The sequence below is a fragment of the Rhinoraja longicauda genome, chromosome 4 (genome assembly GCF_053455715.1).
Source record: "Rhinoraja longicauda isolate Sanriku21f chromosome 4, sRhiLon1.1, whole genome shotgun sequence".
Taxonomy (NCBI): domain Eukaryota; kingdom Metazoa; phylum Chordata; class Chondrichthyes; order Rajiformes; family Arhynchobatidae; genus Rhinoraja; species Rhinoraja longicauda.
The window spans coordinates 9,376,294-9,395,871 of NC_135956.1; the positions used below are offsets into that span (position 1 = coordinate 9,376,294).

The 19,578-nt window shown below is 48.4% G+C and overlaps 1 protein-coding gene across 1 annotated transcript in view; it reads left to right on the forward strand.

Moving 5' to 3' along the window:
* Positions 1 to 17,070, forward strand: part of wnt3a (wingless-type MMTV integration site family, member 3A) — a 63,194-nt gene extending 46,124 nt beyond the window's left edge. Inside the window, exons 2-4 of the mRNA XM_078398482.1 lie at positions 12,355 to 12,596; positions 14,883 to 15,148; positions 16,591 to 17,070. Of these exons, the coding sequence (XP_078254608.1) occupies positions 12,355 to 12,596; positions 14,883 to 15,148; positions 16,591 to 17,070 (988 nt within the window). The remainder of the gene's footprint in view (positions 1 to 12,354; positions 12,597 to 14,882; positions 15,149 to 16,590) is intronic.
* Positions 17,071 to 19,578: the final 2,508 nt, after the last annotated feature.

The window sequence follows — 19,578 nt, forward strand, 5'->3', positions numbered from 1 at the left end:
CCCAGCGGTATGAACATTGACTTCTCTAACTTCGTAACCCTTGCATCCCCTCTCTCTCCATCCCTCCCCCACCTCAGGTCGTACCAGCTTCAAAAAGTCGTCTTGATGAGTCTCGTTGCCTGTAACTCATTTTTACCTGGCATAGAAACATAGAAAACAGGTGCAGGAGTAGGCCATTCGGCCATTCGGCCCTTCGAGCCAGCACCGCCATTCAATATGATCATGGCCAATCATCCAAAATCAGTGCCCCGTTCCTGCTTTCTCCCCATGTCCCTTGATTCCGTTGCACAGGGCAAACAGTGGTCTGTTTCTTTTATCATCGTTACTTTTCTGCATATCTTTCATTCAAGTGTTCTATATCTCTCTACATCACCGTCTGTATCTCTCGTTTCCCTTTCCCCTGACTCTCAGCCTGAAGAAGGCTCTCGACCCGAAACGTCACCCGTTCCTTCTCTCCAGAGATGCTGCCTGACCCGCTGAGTTGCTCCAGCTTTTTGCGTCTATCCAAGTTTGTTCAACTTCTCCCTGTAGGTAATAGCCCCAATTCCAGGCACCATCCCGGTTGTTGCTTAGTCCCCTGTTGTCACTTTCTTTTGACACTGTCACCGACCTTGTTGCCAGTTTTCAACTGACAGGTAATGATATTGAATAACAGGTAATTGGAATTTAAAACAAAGATAACAGAGTTATCTGGTGATTATTTACCGAAAAAATGTTGCGGGTTTGGTTAGCTGGCATTTAGAGCGTTCTTTCAATAATATGTACATAAAGATACATTTCTTAACATTTGTGCAAAAGAGATGACTCATTGTTTGGAACAAGGATGGGAGTTGCATCTGATTTCATTCGGATTTCTCTGAAATATTTGAAAGACTGGCAAGAAAAGGTGGCGCAGGGGTAGAGTTGCTGCCTTACAGCGCTTGCAGCGCCCGAGAGACCTGGGTTCGACCCCGACTACGGGTGCTTGTCTGTACGGAGTTTGTACGTTCTCCCCGTGACCGGGTGGGTTTTCTCTCAGATCTTCAGTTTCCTTCCACACTGCAAAGCCGTGCAGGTTTGTAGGTTAATTGGCTCGATAGAAGTGTAAATTGCAACAAAAAAAATGGCCCTAGTGTTAGTGTGTGGGGATCACTGGTCGGCGTGGACTCGGTGGGCCGAAGGGCCGATTTCCATGCTGTATCTCTAAACTAAACTAAACTAAACTAAACTAAACTAAACTAAACTAAACTAAACTAAACTACACTAAAGTAAACGTCATGTATAGGAAGCTACGGGGACAATAGACAATAGACAATAGACAATAGGTGCAGGAGGAGGCCATTCGGCCCTTCGAGCCAGCACCGCCATTCAATGTGATCATGGCTGATCATTCTCAATCAGTACCCCGTTCCTGCCTTCTCCCCATACCCCCTGACTCCGCTATCCTTAAGAGCTCTATCTAGCTCTCTCTTGAATGCATTCAGAGAATTGTCCTCCACTGCCTTCTGAGGCAGAGAATTCCACAGATTCACAACTCTCTGACAGAAAAGGTCTTTCCTCACCTCAGTTCCAAATGGCCTACCCCTTATTCTTAAACTGTGGCCCCTGGTTCTGGACTCCCCCAACATTGGGAACATGTTTCCTGCCTCTAACGTGTCCAACCCCTTAATAATCTTATACGTTTCGATAAGATCCCCTCTCATCCTTCTAAATTCCAGTGTATACAAGCCTAGTCACTCGTCTTTCAACATATGACAGTCCCACCATTCCGGGAATTAACCTAGAAAACCTACGCTGCACACCCTCAATAGCAAGAATAGGGGAGAGGTTGGGCAGGCTCGGACTTCATTCCTTGCAGCATTGGAGGCTGAGGGGTGATCTTACAGAGGTGAAAAAAACCATGAGGGGAATGGACAGGGTGAAGGCACTGTCTTTTACACAGGAAAGGGAAATCGAGACCCAGAGGCCAAACGTTGAAGGTGAGTTTATGTTCAATAATGTATGTTTAATGTCCGTGCCGAACATGATACCAAGTTAAACTAGTCTCCTCTCCCTGCACGTGATCCAGCTCCCTCCATTCCCTGCATATCCATGTGCCTGTCCAAAAGCCTCAAACACCACTATCGTATCTGCCTCCACCACCACCCCTGGCAGCGCGTTCCCGACACCCACCACCCTCTGTGCAACGAATACTCGCTCCACACATCGCCTTTAAACTTTGCCCCTCTCAATTTAAAGCTATGCCCTTTCCATTTTGTCTTTGCCATTTCCACCTTGGGGAAAGAAAGACGTTTTTACAGAGGGCAGCGGGTGCCTAGAAAGCACTGGGTGGTGGAGGCAGATACGACAGTCGTTTAAGCGGCTATTAGATAGGCACATGGATATGCAGAGAATGGAGGGATATGGATCATGTGCGGGCAGAGGAGATTAGTTTATCTTGGCATCATGTTTGGCACGGACATTGTGGGCTGCAGGTCTTGTTCCTGCACTACACTGTTCTATGCGAAGGAAGGAACTGCAGGTGCTGGTTTAAGTCGAAGGAAGGCACAAAATGCTGGAGTAACTCAGCGGGACAGGCAGCATCTCTGGAGAGAAGGAATGGGTGATGTTTCGGGTCGAGACCCTTCTTCAGACTGAGTCAGGGGAAAGGGCGGGTTTGTCCCGTCCCCTCCCCTCCCCTGACATCAGTCTGAAGAAGGGGTCTCAACCCAAAACGTCACCCATTCCTTCTCTCCAGAGATGCTGCCCGTCCCGCTGAGTTACTCCAGCATTTTGTGTCTATCTTCAAAGTGCGTCCACTTTCTTCAAAGTGCGTATCTCTAATTCTTTAAAAAAAATCTAAATCTAAATCCAACGTCTCCTTGTAGAGAATTCCCCCTAAGATAAGACACAAAGTGCTGGAGTAACTCAGTGGGTCAGGCAGCATCTCTGGAGAACATGGATAGGCGACGTTTTGGGTCAGGATCCTTTCTCAGACCGTTTATAGTTCGTACTGTTGGATATCAATTATTGCTTGCTGCTAACTTCCTCACCAATTTCACAATATGGACCAGTGGCAGAATTCGGACTTTCCTTCCTGTTTGGGAGAAAGCGAAGAAAAGGCAGACACTGGCCTTGGTCATTTACTTTTCTCACCGCCAGCTATTCGCACAACCCGTCCCCTCCCCCCATCCCCTACGTTCAGTCTGAAGAAGTGTACCAACCCGAAACGTCATCTATCCTTCTTCCCCAGGGATGCTGCCTGACCCGCTGAGTTACTCCAGCATTTTGTGCCCACCTGGATATGGAGAGGATGTTTCCACCAGTGGGAGAGTCGAGGACCAGAGGCCTTAGGCACAGAATTAAAGGACGTTTCTTTAGGAAGGAGTTGAGGAGGAATTTCTTCAGTCAGAGGGTGGTGAATCTGCGGAATTCTTTGCCACAGAAGACTCTGGAGGCCAAGTCAGTGGATATTTTTAAGGCAGAGATAGATAGATTCTTGTTTAGTGCGGGTGTCAGGGAGTTTATCACCCAGAGAGTTGTGAATCTGTGGAATTCTCTGCCACAGAAGGCAGTGGAGGCCAATTCACTGGATTTCAAGAGAGAGTTAGATTTAGCTCTTGGGGGCTAACGGAATCAAGGGATATGGGGTGAAAGCAGAAACGGGGTACTGATTTTGGATGATCAGCCATGATCATATTGAATGGTGGTGCTGGCTCGAAGGGCCGAATGGCCTACTCCTGCACCTATTTGCTATGTTTCTATGTTTCTATGCTATGGGGAGAAGGCAGAAGAATGGGGTTAGGAGGGAAAGATAGATATAGACAATAGGTGCAGGAGGAGGCCATTCGGCCCTTCGAGCCAGCACCGCCATTCAATGTGATCATTCTCAATCAGTACCCCGTTCCTGCCTTCTCCCCATATCCCTTGATTCCCTTAGCCTTAAGAGTTAAATCTAACTCTCTCTTTAAAACATCCAGAGAATTGGCCTCCACTGCCTTTTGTGGCAGAGAATTCCACAGATTTACAACTCTCTGACTGAAAAAGTTTTTCCTCATCTCCGTTCTAAATGGCCTACCCCTTATTCTTAAACTGTGGCCCCTGGTTCTGGACTCCCCCAACATTGGGAACATGTTTCCTGCCTCTAACGTGTCCAACCCCTTAATAATCTTATACGTTTCGATAAGATCTCCTCCCAGCCATGATTGAATGGCGGAGTAGACTTGATGGGCCGAATGGCCTAATCCTGCTCCTATCACTTATGACCTTATGACCACCTCTCTTTTCCAGCTTTCTCCTTTCTACAATCTGCACTGTCCCCCAGCCCCGCACATTGTCTCCACAGACGCTACCCGACCCGCTGAGTCCCAACAAGGCTGCGTGACTTTGGCTGGTGACCCTGCACCAACCACATAAGGTGGAAGCTGAGAAGGCAAAGAGTTAAATGGCTTGTGATGGCAGATCGTTTTTTTTTTTGTTGAGTTCTTAACTTCTTGGAATCGATCCAAAATATATTGAATTAGATCTGAACAAAGGATTGGAACAGAGAATGAGATACTCGTACGGTGACAATAGACACCATTCAGCTCAGGTGGCTAGGCAAAGATGATACAGCTGTCAGTGGCCCAGCTAAAGAATAGAGATAAGTACAGTAATGCTAAAGAATCCTACTTAAGCATCAAAGAGCATGGGTGGGTAAGGCAATGTGTCAAGTGTAGTGTGATTGGGGGAGATTGAGAGAATATAGAAGAGTTCCGTGCAGAATGAGAAGTATTCTACTTGATCAACCTTACTTGCTGAGGGTCTACCAGGATCAGGTTGAATCAAGGAGGGAGGCTATTCGGCTCAGCCAAAATGCTCGCACCTCAACCCATCTCCTGCACTTGGCCCCAGGCCTTGCAGGCACCTCTGTAAAAACTGCAGATGCTGGTTAACACACAAAGGGACGAATTATGAGGAACAGCACCTCAGTTGTGAATCTGTGGAACTCTCCCCCACAGAAGGCAGTGGAGGCCAATTCACTGGATGTATTCAAGAGAAAGTCGGACACAGCTCTTAGGGCTAACGGAATCAAGGGATATGGGGAGAAAGCAGGAACGGGGTACTGATTCTGGATGATCAGCCATGATCATATTGAATGGCGGTGTTGGCTCGAAGGGCCAAATGGCCTACTCCTGCACCTATTTTCTATGTTTCTATGACTATGTTTCTTGTTTTCACTTGGGCAGCTTACAACGCAGCAGTATGAATTTGATTTCTCTAGCTTTAAGTAACCATTACATCCCCTCTCCCTCCATCCCTCCTCAATCCGTCATTGTCTGTAACTGGTTTTCACCTAGCCCACAACTAACAACGGCCTGCTTCCTTTATCAACATTACTTTTTTGCATATCTTTCATTTATTTGTTCAATATCAATCTATATCACCGTCTATATCTCTCGTTTTCCCTTTCCCCAGACTCTCAGTCTGAAGAAGGGTCTGGATCCAAAATGATATCTATTCCTTTTCTCCAGAGATGCTGCCTGGCCCGTTGAGTTACTCCAGCACTCTGTGTCTATCTTTGGTTTAAACCAGCATCTGCAGTTCCTTCCCACACACTAAGTGCTGGCCTTAACCCGAAACGTCACTTGTTCATCAGAGATGCTGCCTGACCCGCTGAGTTACACCAGCACTCTATGAAACGTCACTTGCCCATGTTCATCAGAGATGCTGCCTGACCCGCTGAGTTACACCAGCACTCTGTGAAACGTCACTTGCCCATGTTCATCAGAGATGCTGCCTGACCCGCTGAGTTACTCCAGCACCTTGTGTCTTTTTGCAGGCACCTTTAGTGTATAGGTAAAGATGCAGCCCAGTCCATCACACAGACCAGAGTCCCCACCACTGACTACATCTACACCATGCTGTGTCGGGAAAGCAGCCAACATAATCGGAGACTTGTCCCACCCCCGTCATTCCTTGTTCTCCACGCTCCTGACCGGCAGAAGGTACAGAAACTTGAAAGCGCGCACCACCAGACTCAGGAACAGCTTCTTCCCCTCTGTTATCAGGCTTCTGAACGGCCCTTCCATACGCTAGGGTACTGTCCGATTCACCTCTACCCCATTGCGGACATTGGACTTTGTCTCTGGAACTGGTGCGCTACAATGCTGAGAACTATATTCTGCACTCTGTATCTTCCCCTTTGCTCTACCTATTGTACTTGAGTTGGGCTTGATTGTATTTATGTGTAGTATTATCTAAGCGGATTGGATAGCAAGCACAACAAATATTCTCACTGTACTTTGTTACACATGGCAATAATAAACCTAAACATAATTTGGAAGGAGGCGAATATTTCAACCACTATCTCAGTTTGTGGGAAGGAGTTCCAGAACTAATTATTAGATAATGAAAGAATTATCTTCCAATAGACTCATGCAGCCTGGATACAGACCCTTCGACCCAACTTGTCCATGCCGATCAAGATGCCCGATTTAAATTATCCCATTTCCCCTTGTTTAGCCCAGATCCCTCTAAACCGTTCCTATTCATGTACCTGTCCAAATATCTTTTAAATGATGTTGTAGTTCCTGCCTCACCTACACCCCTTGTCAGCTCGTTCTATACACCCACCACCCTGTGTGTAAAGGTCCCTATTAAATCTTTGCCCTCTCACCTTGAACCTAGGCCCTCTGGTTCTTGATTAACCCTAACCTAGGTAAAACACAGTGCATTCACCCTATCTGGCAGGTCTAATGAATATTCACAATATTGGTAAGTATTGTGAGACAGAATGGAAATGGTTCAGCTCGAAGCACAAAGTGCTGGACTGGCAGGTCAGGCAGCATCTGTGCAGGGACTGAAAAGGTGATGTTACAAGTCGGGACTGAGAAACATAGAAACATAGTAAAATAGGTGCAGGATTAGGGAATTCGGCCCTTCGAGCCAGCACCGCCATTCAATATGATCATGGCTGATCATCTAAAATCAGTACCCCGTTCCTGCTTTTTCCCCATATCCCTTGATTCCGTTAGCCCGAAGAGCGAAATCTAACTCTCTCTTGAAAACATCCAGTGAATTGGCCTCCTCTGCCTTCTGTGGCAGAGAATTCCACAGATTCACACTCTCTGGGTGAAGAAGTGGCCTACCCCTTATTCTTAAATGGCCTACCCCTTATTCTTAAACTGTGACCCCTGGTTCTGGACTCCCCCAACATTGGGAACATTTTTCCTGCATCTAGCCTGTCCAATCCTTTAGGAATTTTACATGTTTCTATACAATCCCCTCTCATCCTTCTAAATTCCAGCGAATACAAGCCCAGTCGACCCATTCTTTCATCATAAGTCAGTCCCGCCATCCTGGGAATTAACCTGGTGAACCTACGCTGCACTCCCTCAATAGCAAGAATGTCTGTCCTCAAATTAGACCAACTGTGCTTCACTGTGCAAAAAATTGCCCAAATCTTCTGGCTAACTGCCAACAGCAAAAAATTACACCTGGTGTAGAGGATAGTGCTAGTATTTAGTTTTGTTTAGTTTAGAAATTCAGCGTGGAAACAGGCCCTTCGACCCAACGAGTCCACGTCAACCAGCGATCCCCACACAGTAGGGTCAATTTACATTTACACCGAGCCAATTAATCTACAAACCTGTGCGTCTTTGGAGTGTGGGAGGAAACCGAAGATCTCGGAGAAAACACAGGCAGGTCACGGGGAGAACGTACAAACTCCGTACAGACAGCGGCCATAGTTGGGATCGAAGCCGGGTCTCTGGCGCTGTGAGGCAGCAGCTCTACCGCCGTGCCACCGCGCCGTGCCACCCCTAAGTGATCGCTGGTCTGCACGGACACGCTGGGCCGAAGGGGCTGATTCCGCGCTGTATCTCTAAAGTCTGATGCAAAGTCTAAACTGTGGCGACTGGCCTTGCAAAATTACACGAAGAATGTTGACATACCAGTTTCTGAGGGTAGAAATCAACAGAATTGCATGAACAAAAATTGGTGGAACAGAGCAGGTCACGGGCAGGCCACAGTGCATAATCCCAGACCAGTAGCACAAAGAAAAAGTCAAGCGATCTTGTTCCAGGCACCCTGAACAGAGATAAATACCAAGATCAGGGTGGGACATCTGCCCTGCCATTAACCTCACCACCACCCCAGTTCCTCAGACATCTACAAGGCATAAGGTCATCAATCATAGGAGAAGAAGTAGGCCATTCGGGCCATTGAATCTACTCTGCCATTCATTCGTGGCTGATCTATCTCTCCTTCACAACCCCATTCTCCTGCCTTCTCCCCTTAACTCGTGACACCCGTGCTAATCAAGAACCTATCAATCTTTGCTTTTGCCAGTCTAATGCACCTACCCAAATGGTTTAGGCCAGGTCTCCCCATCAACCTCTGGCGTTCCAGAGAAAACAAAATCTGTCATAAATTCATTAGCTCGTAAGACACAGGAGCAGAATTAGGCCATTCAGCCCATCGAGTCTACTTCGCCATTCAATCATGGCTGATCTCTCTCTCTCCCTCCTAACCCCATTCTCCTGCCTTCTCCCCATAACCTCTGACACCCGTACTAATCAAGAACTTAGCAATCTTCACTTTAAAAATACCCACTGACTTGGCCTCCAAAGGCGTCTGTGGCAATGAATTCCACAGATTCACCACCCTCTGACTAAAGAAGTTCCTCCTCATCTTCCTAAAGGTACATCCTTTATTTCTGAGGCTGTGCCCGCTAGGTCTAGACTCTCTCACTAGCGGAAACATCCTCTCCGCATCCACTCTATCCAGGCCTTTCATTATTCGGTAAGTTTCAATGAGGTCCCCCCTCATCGTTCTAAACTCCAGCGAGTACAGGCCCAGTGCCGACAAACGCTCATCATACATTACCTCGGAAAATTATCACCAGAGGTTTACAGGAAGGCTGCCTGGATTAGGGGGTATTAACTATAAGGGGAAGAAGACGCAAAATGCTGGAGTAACTCAGCGGGACAGGCAGCATCTCTGGAGAAGCTGCCTGTCCCGCTGAGTTACTCCAGCATTTTGTGTCTACCTTTGATTTAAACCAGCATCTGCAGTTCTTTCCCACCTGACTACGAGGTGAGGTTTGATAAACTTGATTTGTTTTTGCTGGAACATCAGAGGTTGTGGGGAGAACTGATAGGAGTACATAAAATTATGGGGAACATAGAAACATAGAAAAATAGGTGCAGGAGTAGGCCATTCGGCCCTTTGAGCCAGCACCGCCATTCAATATGATCATGGCTTATCATCCAGAATCAGTACCCCGGTCCTGCTTTCTCCCCGATATCCCTTGATTCCTTTAGCCCTGAGAGTTAAATCTCTTGAAAACATCCAGTGAATCGGCCTCCACTGCCTTCTGTGGCAGAGAATTCCACAGATTCACAACTCTCTGGGTGAAAAAGGTTTTTTCTCATCTCAGTCCTAAATGGCCTACCCCTTATTCTTAACCTGTGACCTCTGGTTCTGGACTCCCCCAGGAGTCACACTTTAAGAAAAGGGGTAGGCCATTTAGGACGGAGATGAGGAAAAAGCGAGGCATAGATAGGGTATGCAGTCAGAACCTTTATCCCAGGATGGAAATGTCAAAGACGAGAGGGCACGGTTTCAAGTTGTGAGGGGCAACGTTTAAAGGAGATGTGCGGGCCAGGTTTTTTTTTCACGGAAGGTGGGGGGTGCCTGGAACGCGCTGCCAGGGGTGGTGGTGGAGGCAGATACAATAGTGGTGTTTGGAGAGGACTTGGAGAGGACAGGTTTGGAGGGATGTGGACCAAACGCGGGCAGGTGGGACTAGTGTAGCTGGGACATTGTTGGCCGGTGTGGGCAAGTTGGGCCGAAGGGCCTGTTTCCACGCTGTATCACTCTATGAGTCGATGACTCCATGAGAGGCACCTGGATATACAGGGAATGGTGGGATATGGAGTGTGTGCAGGTTGATAAGAGATGTTCATGGTTTCATGTTTGGTACAGACATTGTGGGCTGAAGGGCCTGTCCCTGAACTCTTAAACCCCATTATCGTATCTGCCCCCACCATTACCATGGAGTGCACATTCCAGACACTCAGTACACTCTGTGTAAACAACTATCTCCTTTAAACTTTGCCCCACTCACCTAAAAGCTATGCCCTGTGGTTATTAGATATTTTCATCCTGGAAATCGGATCTGTCTGTGTCCTATCACCAACTAGAGAACGGTCCTGACCTACCATCTACCTCATTGGAGACCTACGAACTGTCTTTAATCGGACTTTACTGGACTTCATCTTGCAATAAAAACGTTATTCATTTTATCCTGTTGCTTTCTACTCTGAACGGCTCGATTGTTATCATGTATAGTCTTTCCGCTGGATGGATAGCACGCAGAAATAGAAGCTTTTCACTCTACCTTGGCACATGTGACAATAAAAGAAACTAAACTAAACTAAACTAATGTTCAGAAAGGAACTGCAGACGCTGGTTTATACTGAAGATGAACACAAAATGCTGGAGTAACTCAGCGGGTCAGGCAGCATCTCTGGAGAGAAGAAATAGGTGACGTTTTGGGGTCAGAACCCTTCTTGGGATTGAGGAAGGTTTTGAAGAAAGGATCTAACCCGGAACATCGCCTATTCCTTCTTTTCATAGACGCTGCCTGACCCTCTGAGTTCCTCCAGCAGATTCTGTCTATCTTCTAAAGCTAACTCCATTGACTCCATCTACACCTCACGCTGCCTCGGCAAGGCCAGCAGCACAATCAAGGATGAGTCGCACCCTGGCTGTTCCATCTACTCCCCATTCCCATCAGGCAAAAGGGATGGAAGTGTGAAAATGCACAACTATTCCTTCTGACCTTGCCACCAGATTTAGAGACAGTTTCTTCCCTGAGGTAGCGGAATCATTCTACCAGAGCTTAGCGGCATGGTGGCGCAGCGGTAGAGTTGCTGCCTTTCAGCGCTTGCAGAGCCAGAGACCCGGGTTCAATCCCGACTACGGGTGCTGTCTGTACGGACTTTGTACATTCTCCCTGTGACCGCGTGAGTTCGCTCCAAAATCTTCAGTTTCCTTCCACACTCCAAAGACGTACAGGTTTGTAGATTGATTGGCTTGGTATCAATATAAAATTGTCCCCAGTGTATGTCCCCGGGAATCACTGGCCAGTGTGGCCTCGGTGGGCCGAATGGCCTGTTTCTGCGCTGTATCTCCGAACTAATCTGGAGAGCAGTGCTGAACTACCATCTACCTCGTTGGTGACCCTCGGACTACCCTTGTTCGGACTTTGCTGGCTTTACCTTGCACTAAACATAATTCTCTTATCACTGTACACTGTGAATGGCTCGATTGTAATCGTGTATTGTCTTTCCGCTGACTGGTTAGCACGCAACAAAAGCTTTTGACTGTACCTCGGTACGTGTGACAATAAACTAATCTAAAAATAAATGTTCTATGTTCTAAGAAATTGTGAGAAAGTTCACCACCCCCTTCCATGTTGAATCTGTGGAATTGTTTGCCACGGAAGGCCAAGTCAGTAAATCTATCTAAGGCAGAGATAGATAGATTCTCGATTAGTACGGGTGTCAGAGGTTTCTGAATGGCCTCTGAATGGCCCTTCCATCAGGCTTCTGAACGGCCCTTCCATAAGCTAGGGTACTGTCCGATTCACCTCTACCCCATTGTGGACATTGGACTTTGTCCCTGGAACTGGTGCGCTACAATGCTGAGAACTATATTCTACACTCTGTAGAAACATAGAAACATAGAAACATAGAAAATAGGTGCAGGAGTAGGCCATTCGGCCCTTCGAGCCTGCACCGCCATTCAATATGATCATGGCTGATCATCCATCTCAGTATCCTGTACCTGCCTTCTCTCCATACCTCCTGATCCCTTTAGCCACAAGGGCCACATCTAACTCCCTCTTAAATATAGCCAATGAACTGGCCTCAATCAACTACCTTCTGTGGCAGAGAATTCCACAGATTCACCACTCTCTGTGTGAAAAATAACTTTCTCATCTCAGTCCTAAAAGACTTCCCCCTTATCCTTAAACTGTGACCCCTTGTTCTGGACTTCCCCAACATCGGGAACAATCTTCCTGCATCTAGCCTGTCCAACCCCTTAAGAATTTTGTAAGTTTCTATAAGATCCCCCCTCAATCTTCTAAATTCCAGCGAGCACAAGCCAGTCTTTCTTCACATGAAAGTCCTGCCATCCCAGGAATCAATCTGGTGAACCTTCTCTGTACTCCCTCTATGGCAAGAATGTCTTTCCTCAGATTAGGGGACCAAAATTGTACACAATACTCCAGGTGTACACTAGCTTCCCCTTCGCTCTACCTATTGTACTGGAATTTGACGATTGTATTTTTGTATAGGTTTTCCTGCGTCAATAAGAGGATTTTTTTCTCTTTTCCCCGGGCAGGTCTTTGGCGGTCAGTCATCAATACTCAACGCTGGCCACTCACCCCATACTGTGCGGGAGCATCCCCGGACTGGTGCCCAAACAACTCCGGTTCTGCCGCAACTACATGGAGATCATGCCCAGTGTGGCTCAGGGGGTGAAGATTGGCATTCAGGAATGCCAGCATCAGTTTCGAGGGAGAAGATGGAACTGCACCACTGTCGAGGATAACTTGGCAATCTTCGGGCCCGTCTTGGATAAAGGTAACTCACTTCCCGCAAGCAGGTGTACCTTGAGGTAGAACTTCAAGGTTCAGTCTGAAGAAGGGTCTCGACCCGAAACGTCGCCCATTCCTTCTCTCCTGAGATGCTGCCTGACCTGCTGAGTTACTCCAGCATTTTGTGAATAAATCCTGCAAGCAGGAAATCGTATCCCCCAGCCCACGGTCTTCCCTTCTTAGAAACGTAGAAACATAGAAAATAGGTGCAGGAGTAGGCCATTTGGCCCTTCGAGCCAGCACCACCATTCAATATGATCATGGCTGATCATCCAGGATCAGTACCCCGTTCCTGCTTTCTCCCCACATCCCTTGATTCCGTTAGCCCCAAGAGCTAAATCTAACTCTCTCTTGAAAACATCCAGTGAATTGGCCTCCACTGCCTTCTGTGGCGGAGAATCCCACAGATTCACAACTCTCTGGGTGAAAAAGTTTCTCCTCATCTCAGTCCTAAATGGTCGACACCTTATTTTTAAACTGTGGCCCCTGGTTCTGGACTCCCCCGACATCGGGAACATTTTTCCTGCATCTAGCCTGTACAATCCTTTAAGAATTTTAAATGCTTCCGTAAGATCCGCTCTCTTCCTTCTAAAATCCAGTGAATATAACCTCTTCTTCTCCCCGCTCCTGACCGGCAGAAGGTGCAGGAGCTTGAAAGCGCGCACCACCAGACTCAGGAACAGCTTCTTCCCTTCTGTTAGAACATAGAACATAGAATGGTACACCGTGGGTTAGGCCTATCGGTTCACAATGTCTGTACCAAACATGGATGCCAAAATGTGGATGGGGGGGGGGGGGGGGGGGGGGGGCAGAGTTGGATTCTTGGTAGGTGGACATGGAGAGGAGGATGCTGTATTGGACAATACAGCTCACCCCCTCCATGACACACTGGTCAACCTGAGGAGCACCTTCAGCGACAAACTGGTCCCACCGAGATGCAGCACAGAACGCCACAGGAGATCCTTCTTCCCTGTGGCTATCAATCTGTACAACTCACCCTCCTTCTGTCGTGGGGTAGACTGAGACTGACCCCCCCATAATCCCCCCCCCCCCTTCCTCCCCAATCTTTGCACATCCCCAATCCTTTCCAATCGTCATTTTAATTTCATGTTTCAAGATTAATTTTGTGTTTTGTGTATTTTGTGTTTTTATGACTGTTTTAGATCAATTTCCCTCCTGGGATAAATGATGTTCTATTGTATCGTACCGTTGCACGTGATCCATATCTCTCCATTTCCTGCATATCCATGTGCCTATCCAAAAGACTCTTAAATGCCATTATTGTATCTGCCTCCACCACCACCCCTGGCAGCGTGTTCCAGGCATTAACAGCTCTCTGTGTAAAAAAACTTGTCCTGCACATTTTTGACCACCTTATTAGGTAGTCAAAAAGGTTTTCAGCACTTTGGCCTTCATCAGTCAGAGTATTGAGTATAGAAGTTGGGAGGTCATGTTGCAGTTGTATAAGACATTGGCGAGACCGCATTTAGAGTATTGTGTTGTTCTGAGCACCATGTTACAGGAAAGATATTGTCAAGCTGGAAAGGGTTCAGAAAAGATTTACGAGGATGTTGCCAGGACTAGAGGGTGTGAGCTATAGGGAGAGGTTGTGTAGGCTGGGTCTCTATTTCATGGAGCGTAGGAGGATGAGGGGAGATCTTATAGAGGTGTACAAAATCACGAGTGGAATAGATCGGGTAGATGCACAGAGTCTTTTACCCAGAGTAGGGGAATCGAGGACCAGAGGACAGAGGTTCAAGGTGAGGGGAAAAGATTTAAATAGGAATCTGAGGGGTAACTTTTTCACTTAAAGGGTGGTGGGCATATGGAACAAGCTACCAGAGGAGGTAGTTGAGACAGAGACTATCCCAATGTTTTATAAAAAGTGGAGATCAAGGAAAATGTAGAAAAGATCATTATTAGCTAGGAGAAGGTAACGACAAAGCAAACAGAGATAAAATGTAATCAGGGACTTCTTCAGACTGAAAAGTTCAACGTGTGTGTATATATACACATATACACACATATACATACACATACACATACACATATATCTGAAGAAGGGTCTCGACCTAAAACATCACCCATTCCTTCCCTCCAGAGATGCTGCCTGACCCACTGAGTTACTCCAGCACTTTGTGTCTACCTTCGGTTTAAACCAGCACCTGCAGTTCCTTCTGATACATCCTTTGACTTGACTGTTGCCGTTGGTGTGAGTTTTGGTAATAGACCTGTGCCCTCTCTCTCTCCCTCTCTCTCTCTCTGTGCCTAGCCATGCGGGAATCGGCCTTTGTCCACGCCATCGCTTCTGCCGGCGTCGCCTTCTCCATCACCCGCTTATGCGCGGAGGGCACGGCGGTCATCTGTGGCTGCGACGGGCGGCACAAGGGGCAGCCGGGCGAGGGCTGGAAGTGGGGCGGCTGCAGCGAGGACGTGGAGTTCGGCAGCATGGTGTCGCGCGAGTTTGCCGATGCCCGGGAGAACCGGCCCGATGCTCGATCCGCCATGAACCGGCACAACAACGAGGCTGGCCGCATGGTGAGGCCCACTGCGGAGGCAGGGGGGCAGGCGGGGGGGGGGGGTGGGGGCAGGCGGGGGGCGTGGGGGCGGGCAGGGGCCAGGCGGGGGGGTGGGGGCGGGCAGGGGGGCGGGTAGGGGGGCGGGCAGGGGGGAGGCGGTGGGGGCGGGCATGGGGGCAGGGTCGATCCTGGGAATCGGCCGCTTACAGCGCGAGGGCACGGAGAACCAGGCATCAGGTCTCCGCTCCCTCTGGCGGTGCAGGTAGATGGGGAGGTCAAGCAAACAAACCTGGGCAGGGACGGCAGGGCCCTGGGGAGCGTTGTAGAGCAGAGGGATGTAGGAGTGCAGGTACACAGTTCCCAGAAAGTGGCATCACAGGTAGACTGGGAGTGTTGTCGAGCAGAGGGATCTTGGAGTGCAGGTACACAGTTCCTAGAAAGTGGGGTCACAACTAGACAGGATGTATTGTGGAGCAGAGGGATCTAGGAGTGCAGGTACATAGTTCCTGAAAGTGGCGTCGCAGGTAGATTGGGAGTGTTGCAGAGCAGAGGGTTCTAGGTGCGCAGGTACATAGTTCCCTGAGAGTGGCGCCACAGGAGTGCAGGTACATAGTTCCTTGAAAGTGGTGTCGCAGGCAGCTAGGGTAGGCAAGAAGGTTTCGGTATATTGGCCCTCATCAGTCAGGTTATTGAGTATAGAAGTTGGGATGTGATGGTACAGTTGTACGAGACGTTTGTGAGGCCACACTTGGAGAAGTGTGGAAAGTGTTAGTCACCTAGCTTTAGGAAGGATGTCATTGAACTGGAAAGTGTGCAGAGAAGATTTAGAACATAGAACATTTAAAAGACACATGGATAGGTACATGGATAGGAGAGGTTTTGTTTGGTTTTAGTTATAGTGTAGTTTATTGTCATGTGTACCGAGATACAGTGCAAAGCTTTTGTTGTGTGCCAACCAGTCAGCGGAAAGACCACATGTGAATACAATCAAGCCGTCCACAGTGTAGAGACATGATAAAGGGAATAAGGTTTAGTGCAAGGTAACGGCCAGTAAATTCCGATTAAAGATAGTCCACGGGTCTCCAATGTGGTAGATAGTAGTTCAGCACTGCTCTCTGGTTGTGGTAGGATGGTTCAGTTGCCTGATAACAGCTGGGAAGAAACTGTCCCTGAATCTGGAGGTGTGCGTTTTCACACTTCTGTTCATTTTGCCCGATGGGAGAGGGGAGAAGAGGGATTGACCGGGGCGAGACTCGTCCTTGATTGTGCTGCTGGCCTTGCCGAGGCAGCGTGAGGTGTAGATGGAGGGATATGGGCCAAACGCGGGGAAATGGGACTAGCTTAAGCGGAGGGTTTTGGTTGGCGTGGACTGGATGTTTCCATGCTGTCCGGCTCTGTGACTGTGCGATTGTCCAAACAGAAGCAATTGAAAGGTGCTGCTGTTGTGCTTCTGTCCTCCAGGCCATTTTGGACCACATGCACCTGAAGTGTAAGTGCCACGGCCTGTCGGGGAGCTGTGAAGTGAAGACCTGCTGGTGGTCTCAGCCCGACTTCCGCGTGATTGGGGACTACCTGAAGGACAAGTACGACAGCGCGTCGGAGATGGCGGTGGAGAGGCACCACGAGTCGCGGGGTTGGGTGGAGACCCTCAGCCCCAAGTACGCTCTGTTCAAGGCCCCGACCGAGAGGGACCTGGTCTACTACGACCCGTCGCCCAACTTCTGCAGCCCCAACCCCGAGACGGGCTCGTTCGGCACGCGCCAGCGCCATTGCAACGACACGTCGCACGGCATCGACGGCTGCGAGCTGCTGTGCTGCGGCCGTGGCTACGACACCAGGACGGAGAGGCGGCGGGAGAAATGCCACTGCATCTTCCACTGGTGCTGCCACGTCAGCTGCCAGGAGTGCACGCGCGTCTACAACGTCCACACCTGCAAGTAGCGGCGAGACGGGGCACAGTCCTTGCTGACGGACACACACACGCACGCACGCACAATGCTGGAGTAACTCAGCAGGACCAGCGGCATCCCTGGAGAGGTGAGCAGGGGTGCAGCGTTGCCGGAGATCACCGGAGCGCCGATCCGGCACCTCTGTAAAAACAAAAAAAGCCCAAATAAACAGCGGGGGATTGTAACTAGCGGGGAAAGTAACAGCGGCCGCCCCGGCACCAGCGACAGCTCTGGCACCTAAACAAATAGCACTGGAGGTGACGTTTCGGGTCGAGACCTTTCTTCACCAACACCAGACCCTCCAGCGACACTCGTGGTCCTGGCTGAAGTATCTCACCATGTTGGAAGAGCAAGGTCCCAGGCTGGGACTTCACTTATCCCTCCTGCCTTGGGAGACGATGCCTCCGAAATACAAAATGTGGAACTAATGTTGGCCAAACCTTCGCGCAGTTTATGCTTGGAACCTGGCTGCAAACAAAGTAGCTGACACAAACAAGACTGGGATTTGGAGACACAAGAGACTACAGGTGCTGGAGTCTTCAGCAAAAAGAAACTAACTACTGTCCTATGTTCGATATGAGATTAGTTTCACTTGGCATCATGTTCGGCACAAACATTGTGGGCTGAAGGGCCTGTTCCTGTGCTGTACTGTTCTGTGTTCTAACTCAGCAGGTCAGGCAGCACAACCTATAGAGCTTTGGACTCCTTCAAGAGTCACCCAAAGAGTTGTGAATCTGTGGAACTTCCTGCCACAGAAGGCGGTGGAGGCCAATTCACTGGATGTTTTCAAAAGAGAGTTGGATATAGCTCTTAGGGCTGAGGGAATCAAGGGATACGGGGGAAAAAGCAGGAACGGGGTACTGATTTTGGATGACCAGCCATGATCATCTTGAATGGCGGTGCTGGCTCGAAGGGCCAAATGGCCTACTCCTGCACCTATTTTCTATGTTTCTAAGGATGTTCAAACATAAATAAGCAAAAGTAGATGACAAGCTTCACCATTTGAATCAATTAATTTTAGCTCATGATCTTAAAAGGAATCTAGTATGGAGACAGGTCTGTGTAATGAGCATTCTGCAGGCGGAGATATCGAACACAATGACAGGCCCCAAATGGCCAAGTGTAGTCGTTTACAAAACTCAAACAACTGCAGATGCTGCAAATTGGAAATACCAAACAGGAAATGGTGGAACAGGCAGCAAAATGAGTGGAAAGTGGAATAAGGTCAATGTTTCAGGTTTAGGTTTATTATTGTCACGTCTACCGAGGTACAGCGAAAAGCTTTGTTTTGCATGCAATCCAATCAGGTCAGATAGTACTATACAAGAATCCAATCAAGTCAAACTCAAGTACAATAGGTAGAGCAAAGGAGAAGATACAGAGTGGAGAATATAGTTCTCAGCATTGTAGCGCACCAGTTCCACAGACAAAGTCCAATGCCCGCAATGGGGTAGAGGTGAATCGGACAGTACCCTAGCTTGTGGAAGGGCCGTTCAGAAGCCTGATAACAGAGGGGAAGAAGCTGTTCCTGAGCCTGGTGGTGCGCACTTTCAAGCTCCTGCACCTTCTGCCGGACGGGAGCGGGGAGAAGAAGAAGGAATGACAAGGGAGGGACAAGTCTTTGATTATGATGCAGTGCGAAGTGTAGATGGAGTCAGTGGTGCAGAGTCTGGTCTGTGTGATGGACTGGGCTACATCCACAACTCTCTGCAATTTGTTGGGCACAGGTTTTCCTAAACCAAGCTGTGCGGCAACCAGACAGTATGCTTTCTATGGTGTTATCTATAGTTGAGGTCACTTCATCTGATGTTTATCCTAATGAAAGGTCTCCTTCCAAAAACATTATGTTGGTTTCTCTTTCCAGAGATGCTGCCTGTCCTGCTCAGTCTTTCCAACACTTTTTGTTGCTGTTATTTAAATACTTTAGTGTAGCTGATGGGGAGCTGAGACGTCCCTGTGAGTAAGTGTTAATACAGTAGATTATCCATGTATTGGTCAGGTAATTTTGAGAGCTGTCAGGGTTTGTCCATTAAGTAGCTACAAGGAATTGCAGATGCTGGAACCTTGTGCAAAAAAACATAAAGTGCTGGAGTAACTCAGCGGGTCAGGCAGCACCTCTGGAGAACATGGATAAGTGACGTTTTGGGTCTGAGGAAGGGTCCCAACCCAAACATGATGGGAATAGAACGGGTAGATGCACAGAATCTCTTGCCCAGAGTAGGGGAACCGAGGACCAGAGGACATAGGTTTAAGGCGAAGGGGAAAAGTCTTAATAGGAATCTGAGGGTTAACTTTTTCACACAAAGGGTGGTGGGTGGTGAACAAGCTGCCAGAGGTGGTAGTTGAGGCTGGGACTATCCCAATGTTTAAGAAACAGACAGGTACATGGATAGGACAGGTTTGGAGAGATATGGACCAAACGCAGGCAGGTAGGACTAGTGTAGCTGGGACATGTTGACTAGTGTGGGTAAGTTGGGCCAGAGGGCCTGTTTCCACACTG